The sequence below is a fragment of the Cajanus cajan genome, chromosome 7 (assembly GCF_000230855.2).
Source record: "Cajanus cajan strain Asha chromosome 7, NIPB_CcT2T_4, whole genome shotgun sequence".
Classification (NCBI taxonomy): domain Eukaryota; kingdom Viridiplantae; phylum Streptophyta; class Magnoliopsida; order Fabales; family Fabaceae; genus Cajanus; species Cajanus cajan.
This window is the reverse complement of record NC_138523.1, coordinates 41086432-41105771: the sequence shown is the minus strand read 5'-3', so window position 1 is coordinate 41105771 and position 19340 is coordinate 41086432. Positions and strand designations below refer to the sequence as shown.

Genomic DNA, 19340 nt, shown 5'->3' with positions numbered 1-19340 from the left:
TGTTGACACTTAGATGGAGAAATGGTGGATGCTGTTGCTAATGTGGTGTTTGTAGTATAGGGGTGTCCATTTTTCAATACTCTTCATTATTTGGGGACTATTCCATAACTGCAAGCTATAATTGATTTTTGTGGTTATGTTTTGACAGCAAGTTTTTTATAATCGGCTAGAATATCTCGTAAATGACTTTCTACAAAGGCTTTGTAACAGTCTGACAGAAATGGTAAAATCATGAGAATATTCCTCTATTCAGTGAGATCTGGGGATTTGTTCTAAAACCATGTGTTGAGTTGACATTTTGTGTCCTGTTATTAATACATCATTGAAGAAAAGATAACAGAACAACAGTTGAACTGATTTTTATGTTTAAAGGGCACTAGAAGCATCAATGGGAAAAGTAGATTATACGGTTTTCTGTGAATTTGGCCTTTAAACGAGGTCCATGGCGTGTGATCCCTCTGAATTTCATTTAGTGAATGACTTTTGTTATTGATGTTTTGCACACAATGTATGTGTTAAATGCTTTGCTTTATGTATTATCTTTTATAAAAAAAAAAGGTGTAAATTGCGAGCTAGGTTGTGTGTATTTTAAAATGATTATGTAAATTGCGGAAGAGTTCTTGTGTGTTAAACGACTGCTTGGTTGTGGGTTGTGCCCCGCAAAAAACTTTCTTTGCGCCGACGATGCCTTTTGAAATGCCTGTATCGCTTTTTGGATCTCATTATGTTCTAACGATTACTTCATTTGGGAGAAATAACCATAAATGGTATAGACCATTTATGCATTTGAATGAAAATCTGGACTTTTTTACGCATCTGATTTTTTTGTACCAAGTTTTAAATGGTATAAATGGCGGGTTACAAGGTTTTTAAACGATTTATCTTCCATATCGACGAGTGACCTTTGATTATTAATTAGACATTTCCTGAGTTTATCGTTGGTAGTTTAAGAAATAAAGCTTAATTTTGGATTTAATATGTCTATCTAAATATTTTAAGTGTGTAGTTTTTAAAGTCAAGATACCTTTCGATTTATTTCTCTCGGTGAGGACGTTTTCAATGATCATCTCCTGCATCATGCTTATCATATTCGAGAATTATCGTTCGTGTTTAAGTTGTACGTGTCCCAAAAGAGTTTACATTTTGAACAAACACGCAAGTAATAGATATAGACTCCGTTTTCTAACTATCTCGCTTGTAATATTTTGCGGCAAATATAAGAACATGTGGTTGGCTAAAATACGAGCGTGTCGATAGACGACCGATATTTTCGCGTCCAAACATAACATTTTTCTACTAAGAGCAGGAAAATATCAAGATTTTTATGACTATCCCAAAATTGTTGAACTTGCTGATGAAAAACAAAAATGAAATATCTTTTGTACTAAAAAACAAAAAAGTTAACATAGATTGGACGTGGAAGGCAACAAGTGGTTCTCCCGAGATAAGTAATGTGCGTACGCAAATATTCAGAAGCAATAGTTATATATCCGAAGCTATCCCCTCCCAAAACCTCTTCATTCCAACACTGAAATCCAAAAGCAAAAAGAATGGCAACAATAGCTGGTAGTGTGAGTCTTCCAAGTCCTAGCAGAGTAGTTGCGAAAGCAGGATCAGAAAAGGTCCGGGCCGTGAGGTTCCCAGCGCTATCAAGGCCCATTGAGAAGTGGCCCGGTTTGGTTGGGAAGTTTAGGGCCCGGCCCGTTATGGCAACGCCGGAAAAGATATCCTCAAAGGTGGAGGAGAGCATAAAGAGCGCGGAGGAGGCGTGCGCGGGAGGCGCCGATGCGGAATGCGCGGCGGCGTGGGATGAGGTGGAGGAGCTGAGCGCGGCGGCCAGCCACGCCAGGGACAAGCAGAAGCAGTCCGACCCTCTTGAAAACTACTGCAAGGACAACCCCGAGACCGACGAGTGCCGCACTTACGATAACTAGTTTCACCTTTTCCATTTTCCATTTACATGCTTCTCTTACCTTCTGTTACATCACATACCCTCTATTAATCAATTTTTATTTCTAAACTACATACTCAACCACTCATCACACTCCCTCTTTTATCTATATACTATAAATATCTCTATATTCATATTCATATTCATAGTATTTATCACAAAAGCTTTGCATGTTGCAACTTAACCATAATTATATTACTTTACAACTTCAAAACACTTGAGCTTGCTTCCAGTTTTCACCAAATACAAATGACTTCAAGAAGATTCACTGATTCCAATAATAATGGATCATGCTAATGTCGCTAAAATAGTTTATAATGGAAAAAATCTGCTAAAAATTATCAGCCTTCCCTTCCATGGTCTAAACAGTTTTATATTCAGATTGCAGACCAACTCTTCCTTTTTCAATTCCGTCTATGCATTAATCCTTTCAAATTAATACATGGCCAAACAAAGGAGTATAATAACGTTAAATTACCAACCTCAATATGCTCATGAAATTTCGAAGAGGGGTTCAAGATTTAATGTATTGTCTTCACTTGTATCGTACAGCTGTGGAAAAACAAAATAATAATTATTGTTTAGATTTATCAAGTTATTAACCATCAAATATATTACTCGCAAATTTGTAGTCTTAATATTGAGAAGAAGTACCTATATTTAATATCTCATATGTCTTGAATACAATTCATTTTCTAAAAAAATATGGACAAAATTTACGTATAATTTTTTAAATATGATTGATATTATTTTCTAATCTGAGTTAGAATTTTATCTCAATAATATGTATACATTAAATATATTTTTATAATACTAAAATAAAACTCCAACTTTAATTAGAAAACAATATCAATCATACTTAAAAAGTTATAGTTAAATTTTATCCAAAAGATATTTGTAGGAGAAAAAAAAAAATATATTTGTTACATTCAACTGGACATTTTGTTTATTATTATTCAATACTAACTTAATATAATCAATAAATAGTTGAACTATTGAGCATATTAGTTAAGATTCAATTGATAACTTTGTGACTAAAAATTAATATGTTAATAAGTATTGACATAGATTAACCAATACGAGTTATTTTAGTTTAACTAATAATTTTGAATATATTAATATTCAACTACATTAAATACTTAAAAGGAAATTTTGTCATCCATAATTATCCTATTGATTCAAACAAAGTTGAGTTTATGAAAATAAATTTGAGGTTTAAGATGTAATCCTCCAAAACATGCACACATTACAATAAAAAAAATTCTCTAGTAATCTAAATTCAATTTTTGAATTTGTAGTTTTAACCTATTTTCTTTTGGTTAACCCCAGAAATAGAGACAGAGAAAAGAATCACTAATATCCATATGAGAGAAGAAAAAAAAGATCCTTATGAGAAAAAGGATTAATGTGGTTCTCATAAGACATGTGGGGCCAAACCACATGATCATGAAAAGGATTAATGTTCACATGTTCATATGAGAAATTTTTTTTTTGTTAACTTAGTTATAAATAACAACAACCATATCTCATTTTGAGGTTGGCAAAATGAGTTGAATTTCACTTAATTAAAGTGATAAAGTGAGTACTATAAGTTAACTTTGTTTATGAAATCAACGGATTGTAAAAATATTTATCTTATTTTAAAAATATTTTCTTAACTACGTGTTTATTTTAAAGTTAATATTAAATTTTCAAGAATTATATTCTCAAGAATATCATTACTAAGAATTTTATTCCAAAAAGTATTTAATAATGTGTTTAGTTAGATTTTAATATTCTAATAAATACTTTTAAATTTTTAAAAAGTTGAAATAAAAAATAAGAATTAAAATGGAAGATATTAGCAAATTGAAAAATAACTTCTCACATTCTTGTGAGATACAAGAATCTAACTTTTTCATCCCTCGTCAATGAAATAAAAAAAAAAAATATATATATATATATATATATATATATATATATATATAACTACTTTTATAAAAATGAATAATACTCAAGATTTTCTTTATTTAAAAAAATATGAGAATATTACATTTTTCAAGGTTATATATTTAAAAATAACTTTTTAATCCTTAAAACAAACATTGGATAATCCATGTCAACTTTTTTTTTCTAATTTCTTTTTATAAATATCTTTAATGTAACGACTTGTCATATCTTTTACACTTTGTAAATCATGCAACTATACTAGTCGACCAAGATAATCATTAACTAAATAATAATGCATTTATGGATATACGAGTAAAATAAATAAAGCTCTTATTTATATATACAAACCATCCAATATAATATATATATATATATATAGTCATCCAAAAATCATGATAATGTCTTAGTGCCGGTCAAACTCTATAACTAATACATCATATGTCAATACGATATCAAGACCAAAATCTCACACCTTCATAGCGGTCATCATAGCTCCGAGCTAGCCCTAACCTACTCTTATACAAAGTATGATCATCGCAATCCACCACATGGAAACATAAGGGTAAGCTAGAGTTCAAAATTCTACATACAAGCAAACTAGTCCACATCTATGTTATACAATCATCATATCACCCAACATATTCATAGATTCAAACAATGCACTCTATCATACAATAATCATGTAAATGCAACTCATGATAGATATCAATGCATACCAATCATCTAATGCGTCGTCATACATTCACCTAGGAGATCTCCTTAACAATAGAGCAGTATAAGTGACATCTCATCCTACCGAAATCACCCCAACTATTTTCACACCTAATGCGCCCGTCCAGTTGCAACAAATCGGGATATTAATCCCCACTCGGGTTTCTCGGATGATGTCGTTTACACACTTGGAAGTCTGGTTCTACCTTCTGGAATAGTACAACTGGGTATAGGTTTACCACGACCTTAGTATGCATTACCAAGTCACTTATGGATTTCGCCCACCGTCTATCCGCTACGAACCACACAACCTTCCCTAGTACTTAGTTAAGGGAATAACCCTCTACCTCATACCCCACTCCAACACTAACTAAGGACTTAGAGAAGACTCACCCAAACCAGTGGCTTATCCAAGCACCACTCTCACCCAAAATCAGTGGCCTATCCAAGCACCACTCTCATCCAAATCAGTAGTCTATCCAAGCACCACTCTCAAGAAACTCTATGTGAGCTTTTCTAGTTCAAAAACATTTTTTCCTCTCCTCAGGTTTAGGCTGGTCACATGCCATAAGACATCACATGCAAACAATGCATCATACATCATACATGGTCAGTCCAACACTATGATCAATATCATCCTCATATAAACATAAATACATATCATATCATGCTTAAACATTCATATATATCGTTACCAAGCATACATATGAATCAAGCACCAATTTACATCATATATCATACATAAAGAGTTATACTCATCTAAATAAGTTCAAACCTATCTCAGAAGAAAGATAAGAGGATAATTTACAACTCTTATGAAGACATGAAATTCCAAATAAATCATTTAATTAGCTAAAAATGTCAAAAACTACAATGGATATAATTAATGTTGACAGCTTGACCCCTGTTCACTAAAACAATCATAAATGGAGTTCTAAACCTCATTTTTAGGTGATTCCAACGCCATTGAAAAGTTAACATCCAAGGTTATAACTTTTAAGCAGAATATTAAAGTCTAATTCGAAAAGCATCAAATCGCTCAGCACCTCCTCCTAAAGCGCTTAACGCTTTGCTTCCATGGATTCTCCCCTGTCATGCGAGCTCCAAAGGGCTTAGTCCTTTAAAATGACTCAATCGTTTAAAAGTGCTCAACCCTTTAAAATGGCTCAGCCATTTGATGACAAAAAGCATCATGTTCTTCACCATTTTTGGATCTCCACACCTAAAACTTAGAAAAATTCCACATTCAATAGAAGAGATAGCACCCATGCACTAAAAATAGTTCAATTCAAGTTCTAGAAACAACATGCAGTCATTCGATGCATCAAAATCAACCAAAACCCCATTTTAGCCAAAAACCCCAAAATGGGAAAAAAAAAACCCTCAAATCAACAAATCAATCACCAATTCATGCATCAATTGAGTTTCTAAACTCACATGCAACCAATCTATCACAATCCTAGCTTTCCTTACCTGAAAATTGGCTCAAAACAGCCAAAAAGAGGAAAAAGGAGAAGAATTTTCAAACAGTCGACCCGTATGCTTCAATCTGCCAAAATCAAGCTTTCTAACCTGAATTCAAAGAAGAGATAGAAGAGATTAGTGATCTAGAGAAGAAGGAGAAGAATCAAATAGAGAAATTTGAAGAGAAAGAAGCTCACGGACCCAGAGCCCTTCTCTCTAAATTTTCTTTGAGAATGAGCTTATGAGGTTCCGTTCTCATAAAAAGCCTTATATACTCTTATCTCTAATGTTAATTAAACACTAAACAATTAAATTACTATGTACAGTGTTTCATTATTCTTCGTGACTGTTATTTTTTATTTGTACTTATTTTATTCTTTGACATATTTTGTTTTGAAAAATTGCAAAATTTAATTCAAAAGGAGAATTTTATTATCTATAATGATCTCATGCAACTTAATAAATTGCTCCCAATAAAAAATACGTGCAGTATATAAAAAAAAATTACAAAATTCAAAAGAGTGATGTATTTGATAAAATAATAATAAAAAAAGGGATGTACAAAAGAAACTCCTTTCATTGACCATATTTTCCATGTTAACAAATGGCCTTTGTTCGGCAGCCACACGGGCTAGCCTATCTGTGTCGGCCCATCCCCTTGTTTTTGGCAAACTATTCACTAAATTATTTTAAAATATTTATTAATATTTCAATATTTAATTACGACAAAGAAATGTACAGTATTTTTAGTCCATTCATAAAAATTATGAAATGAAGGTACCCAATCATTATCACTTTATATTGTTTTTTATCGCAAAATTTTAAACAAATGAAAGTGTTGCCTTGTTTTAAAATTGAAGCATGGCATTAGTCAGATATTTAATTATATAGTATTTGATATGCGGGTGCATCGAGGTCGATATTCATCTTTGCTAACCAACAAAGAAAAAATTTGACAGGTCAATTTGGCCAACCATGGAAAGTGAAAATGTCTTTGCTTTAAAACAAAGTGGTTGGTCCCATTAGGAGACACATTTTTTAATCAAGATCTTTTCCTTACGAACCTTCTAGGTTATTGCAATCAAGCAAACCTGCATAAGCCACAAATCATCGAGAAATAGCAAAGGAATAATCGGAATCAATTCAAAGATACCCCCTTGTTTTTATATTTAATATTGTTGTGACTTATAATATTAATTTTAAAAATTATTTAGTTACTTTTATATTTTAATTTTATTTTCAGTCAAAATTTAATTTTCTAATTTTTTTAATGAAATAATAGCTTACAAATATTTAAATAATAATTCATCTACATATTTTTAAATTTTATAAATTTTTTATTTAACATGTATATCCAAATATGATCTCTATTTAAATTTTAAACACTTACATAATAAGCTCTTATATAAAAATTTATTAAAACAAATCTTAAAAAGTTACTAATCAAACGGTTCGTTAATGATTTTGAATAATGTGTGGAAGCATTACGTAGATGTAAAATTATCTTATCCCTTTAGAAAACTTCTACAAGAAGTTTTTATCTGTATTCATTAGAGACTGCGCCTATCTATCTATATGGTCTTAGGTTCCTAAACAATTATATTTTCAGTCCAAAAAGTCACGCCAAGGGGCCATTATCCTTTTAATCGAATTTGGGACAAACAATCCGTGGCAGATCCTTTGTCCAGTGTCCATACCAACTATATCGTCGTCTTCTACCTCATGCTCATCCACAATTTTTGTAATTTTAAACAGAAATGTAACTTATTTAAATGGCGACACGAGTATAAACCAAAAGTAATATATAGTGCAAGACATAATCGGCAACCACTATAAGAATTTAACAAAGCAGATAAATACATTAAACATAAAACAGAACTGCATACACATAACACAAAAATCTAAAACAAAATGCACACCAACACACTATCACTCATTAACACCACCGTTCCCTTTCTTTATTCACCAACCACACGAGGGAACATCAACAAACCTAACACACACAAAACCTAATCGAACAGTCAAGCAAACAGGCCTTGATTTCCATGGAGGAACATGTCCGGCGACGCCATGATAGGGTGAGGGATCTGCCAGGGCTTCAGGAGAGGGTCCGGAATCTGCGGGATCTCAACGGAGAGGCCGCTAACCTCTTCAGCGATCTCCAGAATGGAGTTCAGGAACCGCAACCGGTCCGCGAGCTCCGTCGTCTGAGCTCGGAGGATGTCGTTGGCGGCTTCCATCTCCACGTACGCTTCCTCCTTCGCCTTTATGCTCTGCACCATACGCTCGTTCGCGACCTGCAACCGGCTCGCTTCGTCGGTGAGGTCTTCCAGCTGCTTCTGCTTCCTCATCCGCGATCTCCTCGCCGATTGGCGGTTCGACTCCATCCGCTTCCTCTTCCTCTCGTCCATCGCCGGATCTCCGCCTTCCGACGATCCCGAACTCGCAGGGCGCGGAATCGAAGACATGTTGAACGGAATCGAATTGGAATTTGAAGGTTTTGTCTAAATTAGGGAATTAGGGTTTTGGAAATCTAATTAATGGCTATAGAGGTGAGAAATGTAAAAAAGAGGGAAAAATTGAAGGGATTAGGGGATTGTGAGGGAGTTAGTTCATGAGAAGACGTAGAACCAGTAGAGGAAGACGACGGAGAAGGAGTGGAGGAGACGGATCCGACGCATGGGGTTGGCGAGGGTCATAGAAATTCCGTAAACATTTGTTTTGGAATTAGGGATAGCCGGAAACCCTAGATGAGAGAGAGGATCTGGTAATAAAAGAAGGAAAGGGAAAAGGAAAATGGGAGAAGGAAAGTTTGTTATGGAGATAAACAGAAAGAGAGAGAGGGGGTAGGGGAATGTGGAGACTGATGTTCAAAGAGAGGGGTAGGAAAAAGGTTTATGCGAAGAAGGTTTTTCACGGATGTGGAGATTAGATTTTATAGAAAAAATGTGGGGTTAGTGGGGATGGAAAACGTGGTGTGTGGAATGGAAATTTTGAATTTTGTATAGTTTAAGGGGTTAATGACACCGCGTCATAGCTGGCGGCACATGACGACACAGAGACAGCTATTTTACGCACGCATCCAACTATTTACAAATTTCAACTCTTGCCTTGTCACTTGCTACACTTTTTTTTTTTTTTTCCTTTAACGGGAGTAATTAAAAAGAGTTTTCAAATTCTTTCATTTACTTTATCTCTTAATTTTACAGTTTAATATATATTTTTATTTTTATTTATTTTTTAATTATTTTTAATCTCTATATTTTAAGATATGTTTTTTTTCAGTTTTTATACTTGAATTTTTTTTTATATTTTTTTAATCTTTGTAACTTGTACTTGTCTGAGGGTACACTCGTAGTCTTCTTAGTGAGAAGGGCCGAACGGATGTTTCAAACGGACTCTTCAGAGGGGGGAGGTACCTGCCAAAGGTACTCCGACGCTCAAGTTAGGACAAGCACGATATTCTAGGGTAATTAATGAACAGTGACGTACCTTGTTACGTGTGACCTATTTATAATACCTGACATGGGCCTGAATATGGTGGGCCTATTCTAATCTTTACCAAATTAGGTAATACGGTGCTAATCAGCTAATCATGTCTTAATTATGCATTTGTCCTTGTTAACTGTGATTTGTACTATAACCCGTTAACCTATCGGCACATTGTCGAGCCGACAGGCTAATGTTTGGGAGGTTGCACGTCTTCGGCTGTTGACCGAGCCGATACGTAGTATGTGGGGATGCATCATGCTGTTTGCATCGGCCTTAAGCCGAGCCGACATGTGCCAGTTGACTAATCTCGGCCTTCGGCTATAAGTCGAGCCGATGCTAACGTCAGCCTTGGGTATTGTCCAGTTCGCATGGGTGTCCGACGGAACGGCACGTGTTGGTCAACGTGACCGACAGGGTCCTCCCGGTACACAAGCCCCCCAGCCTTGAGGAGTATAACGACGCAAAGGGTAAATGTGACACTTCATTTGTTACCTTTTTTGAGGGTAGGCCAAGGGTTACAACTGCTTCAGGGAAACGAAGGGTTGTAACCGTTGGTCATTAATGACGCACGCGGGGAGTTATGACTAATGAAATATGGAGAGACGTAACCGTTGTCGGAATACCAAGGGTTATAACCGTTGGGTATTAATGATGTACGCGAAGGGTTACGCATCGTGAACCGTTGGATCACTTAGATCCAACGGTGTGCAGAGGGGTGTGACTCTTGGTAACTTGCGGAGACTGCCTATAAATAGGCATGTTGGGGGGGTCCTCAAACATACGCATTTATTACTTGCTCCGAGCCGAGATCGTTTGAGTTGCTGCATTCGCATATTCTTCACCAAAAATTGGTCAAGTTCAACATTCAGGTACGTAATGGCAGATTTAAATGTTGTTCATATTGACTCCTCCAGGGACGAGGGTGGTTCTGGGTTGAGGGAGACGCCGGACCGAGACGTCGTATCGGCCTCGGCTTCCAACGGAGAGGATCGTGCAGGGTCCGCACCCAGGTCCGATCGGTCGCAAAGTGGGAGTCACTCTTCATCGGCGATGGCTTCTGATGATCAGCCGAGCCGAGGTGGTGGATCGTCCAGGAGTTTTGCTCCCATATCAACTCCTGGATATTCGTGGGTGCACGGGGAGGTTGGCAGCGTGTATTCACGATACACCGATAAGAACTCCCTGATCCGCTTCGTATCGGCAACGAAGTTCTTGACCTTTCCCGAGGAAGAGGAGCCCTCCGCTATCTTTTTTCAGCCGTGTAGAGGTGATGGAGGGTCGAACCCAGATTTCGTATATTTGGACCAAGGGTCGAGCAAATACCAGTTTTTCTATGTGTATGATTACATGTTCCGGGATTTGAAAATCACTCTACCTTTTGATGATTATTTTGTCAGTATATTGCGCCTACTGAATGTGGCGCCGAGCCAGCTTCATCCCAACACTTGGGCGGCGATGCAAGGGTTTAGGCAGTTATGCTTGGCTCTTGGTATCCGGCCCACTCCGCATCTGTTCCTACACTTCTATTCGTCTCGGCCGACGAAGAAGATTAAGTGGTTGTCCCTGGTTCGGCACAATGATTGCCTGCTACAGCCTTTCACCACCTCTTATAAAAATTTTAAAGTAGGGTTTATGAAAGTGATGATTCGGCCAGAGCCAGGGAACAAGTATTTTTTTGATGCCGAAGGGAGATCATTATTTCCATTGTACTGGACTCGGAAGCCGAGGAAGTACGACACGGTCTCCAAATCCCGAATGTCCCCGGAGGAGAGATTGAGTCTGAATTTTTTGTAGAAGTTGCCTCGGCCTTTGCCGTGCCGTCCTCTGGTCCGGTTGTGTGAATCGACCGACGTAGTTGAAGAATTGATTGGTATAGTACCTTTCTTACTTTTTTAAATTCTTGCGTTATCATTGATTTTGACTAATGATGTGTAGGTATCATGGCAAATCACGGAGAGGACGATTTGGATATTCGCACACTGATCAGGAATCAAGTGGCGGCAACTATTACGAACAGGGCCCCGACCGGTGTGCGCGGGAATCAGCCGTCTGCCCAAGGTAGTGGAGCGGGGCCAACAGTCAGGCCGAAAAAAACCCACTCGGCCCCAGCCTGAGAAGAGAAGGCCTGACCCCAGGGCCGAGGAAGAGAGCCGTCGGGCCAAGCAGCGCCGAGTGGTGAGTTCACCTGTTCCGAAAAGCTTGGCTGGACCGAGTTTTCTGGCCGGCAATGTCAACACTCAGGATTTTTTGAGCCAAGACTTGACCTCCGAATCGGGTCAGGGGGTGCTGAGTCGTATGACCTCGACTCAGAAATAGAGCTTCTTCTGTGAATTCCAAGTGCGTGTTGTGGCTTTAGCCCAAAGCATCGTGATGGAACCAAATGGCGAGGCCGATGGGTTGCGTCGGCAGCTAGCTGAGCAGGAGAAGTCTCTTCAAGAGACATTGGCAGCGCTTATTGATGCCCAAACGGCCAACACCAAATACCAGGCCGAGGTGGATCGCCGGGGTCGAACAGCTGATGACCTGGCTCTAAAGGTTCAACGTCTTGAACTTGCTTTGAATAGCGAGACAGAGAAGGTTGTTGTTCTGAGCAAGGAGCTGGAGGCCGAGAGGATTGCTTTCGGGACTTACTAGGAGAAAGCGCGCAACAAGGTCTTAACTCAACATCAGGCTGGCTTTGCTCAGGCCGCCCGACAAGCATGCTTCTTCGGCGACTTCTCCCCTGAATTTCACCTGGACATGACCAAGGACTTCTTCCAGGGGAAGTTGGTGGACCTGACTTCTATCCCTCCTGACCAACAAGCCGATGAGGAGGCCCCGGCACGGCCAGCTAGGCCGAATGAGGAGGTGACGGCGTACGAGGAGGGTGCGCCGGAGGATGGTCCGGTTCAGGGGGAACCGGAGGTTAGGTCTTAAGGTTTTTTCTTGTTTTTTGTAATGTTAGGCCGATAGTGCCCCCTGTTTTAATGTATCTTCTTAGGCCGATAGCGCATTTATCAATGAATCTGAATCTTGTTTGCTGTCATACCGGTGCACTTGGCCGAAAGAGATCTCGGGAGGGAAAACGTTAAATAATTAAAGCCGCATCCTTGGCCGAGAGAGATCTCGGGAGGGAAAACTTGTTAAATAATTAAAGCCGCATCCTTGGCCGAGAGAGATCTCGGGAGGGGAGACTTGTTAAATAATTAAAGCCGCATCCTTGGCCGAGAGAGATCTCGGGAGGGAAGACTTGTTAAATAATTAAAGCCGCATCCTTGGCCGAAAGAGATCTCGGGAGGGAAGACTTGTTAAATAATTGAAGCCGCATCCTTGGCCGAGAGAGATCTCGGGAGGGAAGACTTGTTAAATAATTAAAGCCGCATCCTTGGCCGAGAGAGATCTCGGGAGGGAAGACTTGTTAAATAATTAAAGCCGCATCCTTGGCCGAGAGAGATCTCGGGAGGGAAGACTTGTGATTGGAAATAAAATTGCAGGAATTTAAAGTAAGTCATAGATGATTGAACTGTCTTGGTATTGATTGAATGGATGCCTCATTAAAAACCTTGCTGGCCAAAACCTCTTTTCACAATTTTTTAAGAGGACAAAAGACCGGTTCAAGGAAAAGAGTGCATCATTATAGATTTTCAGAGGGACATGAGTTAAATTCTAACTGTAATAGGTCTTCAAATGAGTAGAATTCCATGTCCGAGGGATAATCTTGTCGGACAGTTCCTCTAACTTGTACGCTCCATTGTGTAGGGCGTGCCTTATCCGGAATGGGCCGTCCCAATTGGCTGCGAGCTTTCCCTCAGAAGAGTTGCGCCTCGCCGAACCGGTTGCTCTCCATACGAGATCACCTTCATGGAATGTCCTTGGCTTTAAGTTGGAATTAAAGCGACGTGTCATGCGTTGTTTTGCATGCTTCCGCCACTACCTGTGTCTTCTCTCGTAGTTCATCGAGAACATCGAGTTCGGCCCGGAGTGAGTTGTCATTAGAGTCTTCATGGAAATGCTGTCGTCTAAAGGACGGTTCTCCCACCTCAACCGGGATCATCGCGTCCGCGCCGTACGTTAGGCGAAAAGGCGTCTCTTTGGTGGTTGATTGTGGTGTGCAGCGGTATGCCCAAAGGACTTCCGGTAACTCTTCGGCCCATGCTCCTTTGGCCGAGTCGAGTCTCTTTTTGAGCTCAGCGAGTATAACCTTGTTGGCTGCTTCGGCTTGCCCGTTTGACTGCGGATGCTCGACTGACGTGAACCAATGCCGAATGCCAAGGTTTTCGAGGAAAATGTTGAACTTTTTGTCGGTGAATTGGAGACCATTGTCTGAAACAATGGCGTACGAGATGCCGAAGCGGGTAACCAGATTTTTCCAAACAAACTTCTGAACATTAGCAGCGGAGATGCAGGCCAGCGGTTCAGTTTCTATCCATTTTGTAAAGTAATCCACCGCAACGAGAAGAAATTTAACTTGCCCCTTTGCTACAGGGAATGGTCCCAGCACGTCTATACCCCATAAAGCAAACAGCCATGGGGAGCTGATACTGTGCAACTCTGTGGCCGAAGCGTGTATGATGTTTCCATGCTTTTGACATTGTACGCACTTCTTGACGAACTCGGCGCAATCTCCTTTCAAAGTTGGCCAATAGTAGCCGACATGCAAGACTTTGGCTGCGAGAGTTCTTCCACCTGAGTGGGAGCCACAGATACCTTCGTGTATTTCCCTTATTACGTAGTCGGCTTGGTGAGTGTCGATACATTCGAGGAGCGGGGTGGAGAATCCTCACCTATAGAGCTCATTGGAGATCATGGAGTACCGAGCCGCTTGTGTTCGTATCTTTTTTGCCTCCATCGGGTCGGTTGGCAACTCCCCTCGGTCGATAAGGTTCCGAATGGCGGTCATCCAGGTCGGCGCCTCGGTACCAGTTGACATACACTCAACCGTCACACTTGGAAAGGGAATCTCAAGGTGAATGGTTGTTCGCAATTGCCCTGGCTTTCGGCTGCTGGCGAGCCGAGCTAGCTGATCGGCTCGTTCATTATTGCTACGCAAGACGTGCCGTATCTGTATCTCGGTAAAATCGTCCTTGAGTTTTTGGAAAAGGTGATAATATTGCAACAAATTGGAGTCTTTAACCTGAAAATTATCGTTGACCTGCTCGGCCACGATCTTCGAGTCGATCCAGCACATGATTTTCTTGACGCCCATTTCGGTTGCTAGTCTCATTCCGGTTATCAAGGCTTCGTACTCTGCCTGATTGTTGGATGCACGGAAGCCGAACCGAAGGGATTGTTCGACTGTGATCCCTGAGGGGCTGGCAAGGATTATACCGGTGCCACTGCCTTGGGTATCAGAGGATCCATCGACGTGCATGGTCCATGGCGCGTCTTCAAAACGACCCAGAGGAGTGAGCTCATTGACAAAGTCGGCTAAATGTTGTGACTTAATGGGGCCTCTCGGCTCAAAAGTTATGTCGAACTCTAAAAGCTCAACCGACCATGCCATCATCCGGCCGACAATCTCTGGTTTTCTTAGGACCCTCGCATTTGGACAATCAGTTCGGACAACTATTTTGTGACTTTGGAAGTACTGCCTGAGCCGGCGAGCGGTATAGATGAGCCCTAAGGCTACTTTTTCTATCAACTGGTAGCGTCGTTCGACATCCTGTAGTGTCCGACTGATGAAATATACCAGTTGTTGTTCGTCTTGCTTCTCTTGAATTATGACGACACTGATTGAAGTGCCGGAAACAGCTAAGTACACGATCATGTCGAGATTGGCAACCGGTTTGGAAAGGATTGGAGGTGTACCCAGACGCTCCTTAAATTTTTGGAATGATATTTCACACTCCGTAGTCCATTTGAACCGCTCCGTCTTCTTTAATAACAGGAGGATAGGCTTAGCTATCTCAGCTAGGCAAGGAAGAAACCGAGAGAGTGAAGTGAGCTGGTCGGCCAACTTCTGAACCTCTTTCAGGTTGCCTGGACTTTTCATATCCAGAATAGCTTGACACTTGTCAGGATTTGCCTCAATGCCTCGGTTGGACAGCATGAATCCCAAAAATTTGCCGCCTGAGACCCCGAACACACACTTCTCGAGGTTGAGCCTCATTTGGTGGTGCCGAAGCGCCTGGAACACCTCGGTCAAGTCTTGTGCATGTGCCGATACGTCACCTGACTTCACCACCATGTCATCAACGTACACCTCCATACTTCGGCCAATATGGTCACTGAAAATTTTGTTCATCAGTCGTTGATAGGTGGCTCCGGCGTTTTTCAATCCGAAGGGCATCACCCGGTAGCAGTAATTGGCCGTTTCGGTGATGAACGCGATTTTCTCTTCATCCTGAAGGTGCATACGGATTTGATTGTATCCGGAGTACGCATCCAAGAACGACAAGAATTTGTGACCAAATGCCCCATCAACAAGCCGATCAATATTTGGTAGGGGGTAGGCGTCCTTTGGGCAAGCTTTGTTTAAGTTGGTATAGTCAGTACACATGCGCCACTTCCCATTCGACTTCTTGACCATGACTACATTGGCCAGCCAGGTTGTATAATGCACCTCTCGGATGAATCGAGCATATAACAGCTTGCCGACCTCGGCCTCGATTACTGCCTTCCTTTCTTCTCCGGCTTTCCGACGCCGTTGAGCGATCGGCCTCGCTTCTTTGCTTATTGATAACTTATGACAGAGGAAATTAGGATCGATGCCGGGCATGTCGGACGGGTGCCAAGCAAACAAATCGTTGTTCTCGAGGATCACTTGGCTGATAATCAATCGTTCTTGTGAGGCCAGATTAGCACCTAGGTAAGTGACTTGGCCTTTGGATACTCCTACCTGGATTGGTTGTTTGTCTTCGATGGGTTCGACCCTCTCATCTTGATCAATCCGGGGATCGAGGTCTATGGCTGATTGCTGTGATACCGAGTGCACCCCTCTCGATTCATTCGGTGTTTCGTTCTTCATTTTTGGCAATCGCAAGCTGGTAAAATAACATTCTCGCGCGGTTTTTTGATCAGCGTGGACAGTGACTATTCGTCCTGATTCGGCTGGGAACTTCATGGCTAAATGAGGGGTGGATACGATTGTGCCGAGCCGATTCACGGATGGCCGACCGAGCAGAATGTTATAAGATGTGCTGGCGTGCACCACCACATACTTTACCGAAATGTCTCGGTACTCAGTTCCTTCAAACCCGAACCAGGTTGACAACTTGATATACCCTTTTGTCTTGACTCGTTCACCGGAGAACCCGACCAAAGGTTCATCATAAGGAACTAGCTCAGACTCCGGAATACCCAACTGTTTGAACATGTTCCAATAAAGAATGTCGGCTGAACTTCCCTGATCAACCAACGTATTTCGTACAATGCAGTTATGAATTTCGACGCTGATTACCATCGGATCATCCTGGTCCGGGTCGATGCCTTTGAAGTCGTCCTCGGTGAAAGTGATGGTGGGAAGGCGACGACGAACTGTCTCCACTGCATGCACGTGCCGAACAGCTCGTAAGTGTCTGTGTTGGGCTGATGAGGATGAGCCTCCGCCAGCGAAGCCTCCTGCTATCGTGTTGATGACTCGCCAAGGCTGTGCCAAAGGCTCTTCCTCTCTTCGATCTCTTGACCGACTGCGTTCTCTGTACGAGCGTGCTTCTGTCCTTCTTTGTTCGGGCTGATCATGCCGTCGCGACCGGTCGGCGTATTTCGAAGAGTTTGGTCGGTCCACGAAGCCTTGCAACTGTCCTTGCTTGATCAAGTCTTCAATCTTATCTTTCAGGGCCGAACATTCGTCAGTTGAATGTCCGCGATTGCGGTGATACCTGCAAGATTTGGTCGTATCGGCCCGGGGAGGGGTCGACGCTCGTTTTGGGACGGCTAGTACTTCCGAAGCGAGTGCTTGTTCTAGTATTGCCGACCTGCTGGTGTTGAGTGGTGTATACTGGGAATACTTCGGGCCACGAGGGGGCCTCTTGCGGGGTACCAGTTCTTTCGGACGGCTTCGAAAATTGTTTTCAGCCAGCTTTTCAGGCTTTGCCGACACCTCCGCTCGGGCCTGGTTACGGAACTCAGCTAATTCTTCCATCTGCATGTATTTGTCGGCTCGTCGACGCAAGTCATCCATGTCGGTAGGGGGTTTCTTACAAATGTTGTTGGCAAAAGGCCTCGGTTTCAAGGCGGTGGTAAGGTGGTGCAGAGCCACTGCAGGGTTCAAGTCTCAGATTTCAAGCGCCGCTTTGTTGAATCGGCTCATGAACGCTCGAAGGGACTCCATTTTCTCCTGACGGATGTTGACCAGCGCCAAAGAGGTCAACTAGTGAGGTCGACTTGTAGCGAATTGGATGGTGAACTGGGAAGCTAACGTGCTGAACGAGTCAATCGAGTTAGCTGGAAGCCGAGTAAACCAACTCAGTACTCGCCCTTTTAACGATGTTGGGAAGATTCGGCACAAGGCGGCATCATCGGTTGTGCTCAGAGTAACTTGAGTTAAGAACACGTCTACGTGTTCATCGGGGTCGGTGGTGCCATCGTACTTGTCAAGGGGCAAGGACTTCCAATGGTCAAGAAGTGCAGATTGCATAATATTTGGCATAAATGGATGTCGGTGGGCGCTAGCCGACATTGGCTGCGTCGGTCGACCGACCGGAACATGAATGCCTGGGGTAGCAACAGAAGTGTGAGGGATGGAGGTATGATGGCCGTGCGAGTGGAACGACCCCTGAGTGTGGGTCATCTCAGATGGTTTCCATGTGGGGTCTCGGTACTGGTTTTTCATAGCAGCATTCTCTTCTCTCAATGCGGCCATCTCGGCGGCATCTCTCTCTCGCTGCTGTTTCATGGCGATCATTTCTTCCTTCATCTGGCGTACCATATCGGTCAAGTTTGTCTCCTCAACCGTCTCGGCCTCGGACTGGTGCTCCTCTTCGGACTGTTGCCCTTCAAAATTAGTATTCCTTGTCTTTACCATGATTCTTTTCCTCGTAAACTTTCGATGTTTCTGCAATGCTTTCGGTTCGGCCCCACGGTGGGCGCCAAAATGTACCTGCTTGAGGGTACACTCGTAGTCTTCTTAGTGAGAAGGGCCAAACGGATGCTTCAAGCGGTCTCTTCAGAGGGGGGAGGTACCTGCCAAAGGCACTCCGACACTCAAGTTAGGACAAGCATGATATTCTAGGGTAATTAATGAACAGTGACGTACCTCGTTACGTGTGACCTATTTATAATACCTGACGTGGGCCTGAACGTGGTGGACCTATTCTAATCTTTACCAAATTAGGTAATACGATGCTAATCAGCTAATCATGTCTTAATTATGCATTTGTCCTTGTTAATTGTGATTTGTACTATAACCCGTTAACCTATCGGGACATTGCCGAGCTGACAGACTAATGTTTGGGAGGTTGCACGTCTTCGGCTGTTGACCGAGCCGATACGTAGTATGTGGGGATGCATCATGCTGTTTGCATCGGCCTTAAGCCGAGCCGACATGTGCCAGTTGACTAATCTCGACCTTCAGCTATAAGCCGAGCCGATGCTAACGTCAGCCTTGGGTATTGTCCAATTCGCATGGGTGTCCGACGGAACGACACGTGTTGGTCAACGTGACCGACAAGATCCTCCCGGTACATAACTAATTTTTTTATAACATTATTTCTTTTGTGTTTAAAACAAGATTAAAAAATTAAAAATTTTCAAATATATAGATTAAATTACAGGGTCTAAAATTTTATTTTAAATTATAGATATTAAAAGTTAAAGTAAATAAAATTATAAAAATTTAAAAAGTGTTTTAACTTTAAAAAGATAACTCATTAAA

The 19340-nt window shown here is 41.5% G+C and overlaps 2 protein-coding genes across 2 annotated transcripts; one reads left to right on the top strand and one right to left on the bottom strand.

Annotated features, from left to right (window-relative positions):
* Positions 1-1502: 1502 nt before the first annotated feature.
* Positions 1503-2023, top strand: LOC109809142 (calvin cycle protein CP12-2, chloroplastic). The gene has a single exon (XM_020372376.3). The coding sequence runs from the start codon at positions 1551-1553 to the stop codon at positions 1932-1934; it is 384 nt and encodes a 127-aa protein (XP_020227965.1). The 5' UTR covers positions 1503-1550; the 3' UTR covers positions 1935-2023.
* A 5819-nt stretch (positions 2024-7842) lies between these two features.
* LOC109808488 (bZIP transcription factor 53) lies at positions 7843-8955 on the bottom strand. The gene has a single exon (XM_020371511.3). It carries the CDS (start codon positions 8521-8523, stop codon positions 8077-8079), a length of 447 nt encoding a protein of 148 aa, XP_020227100.1. The 5' UTR covers positions 8524-8955; the 3' UTR covers positions 7843-8076.
* Positions 8956-19340: the final 10385 nt, after the last annotated feature.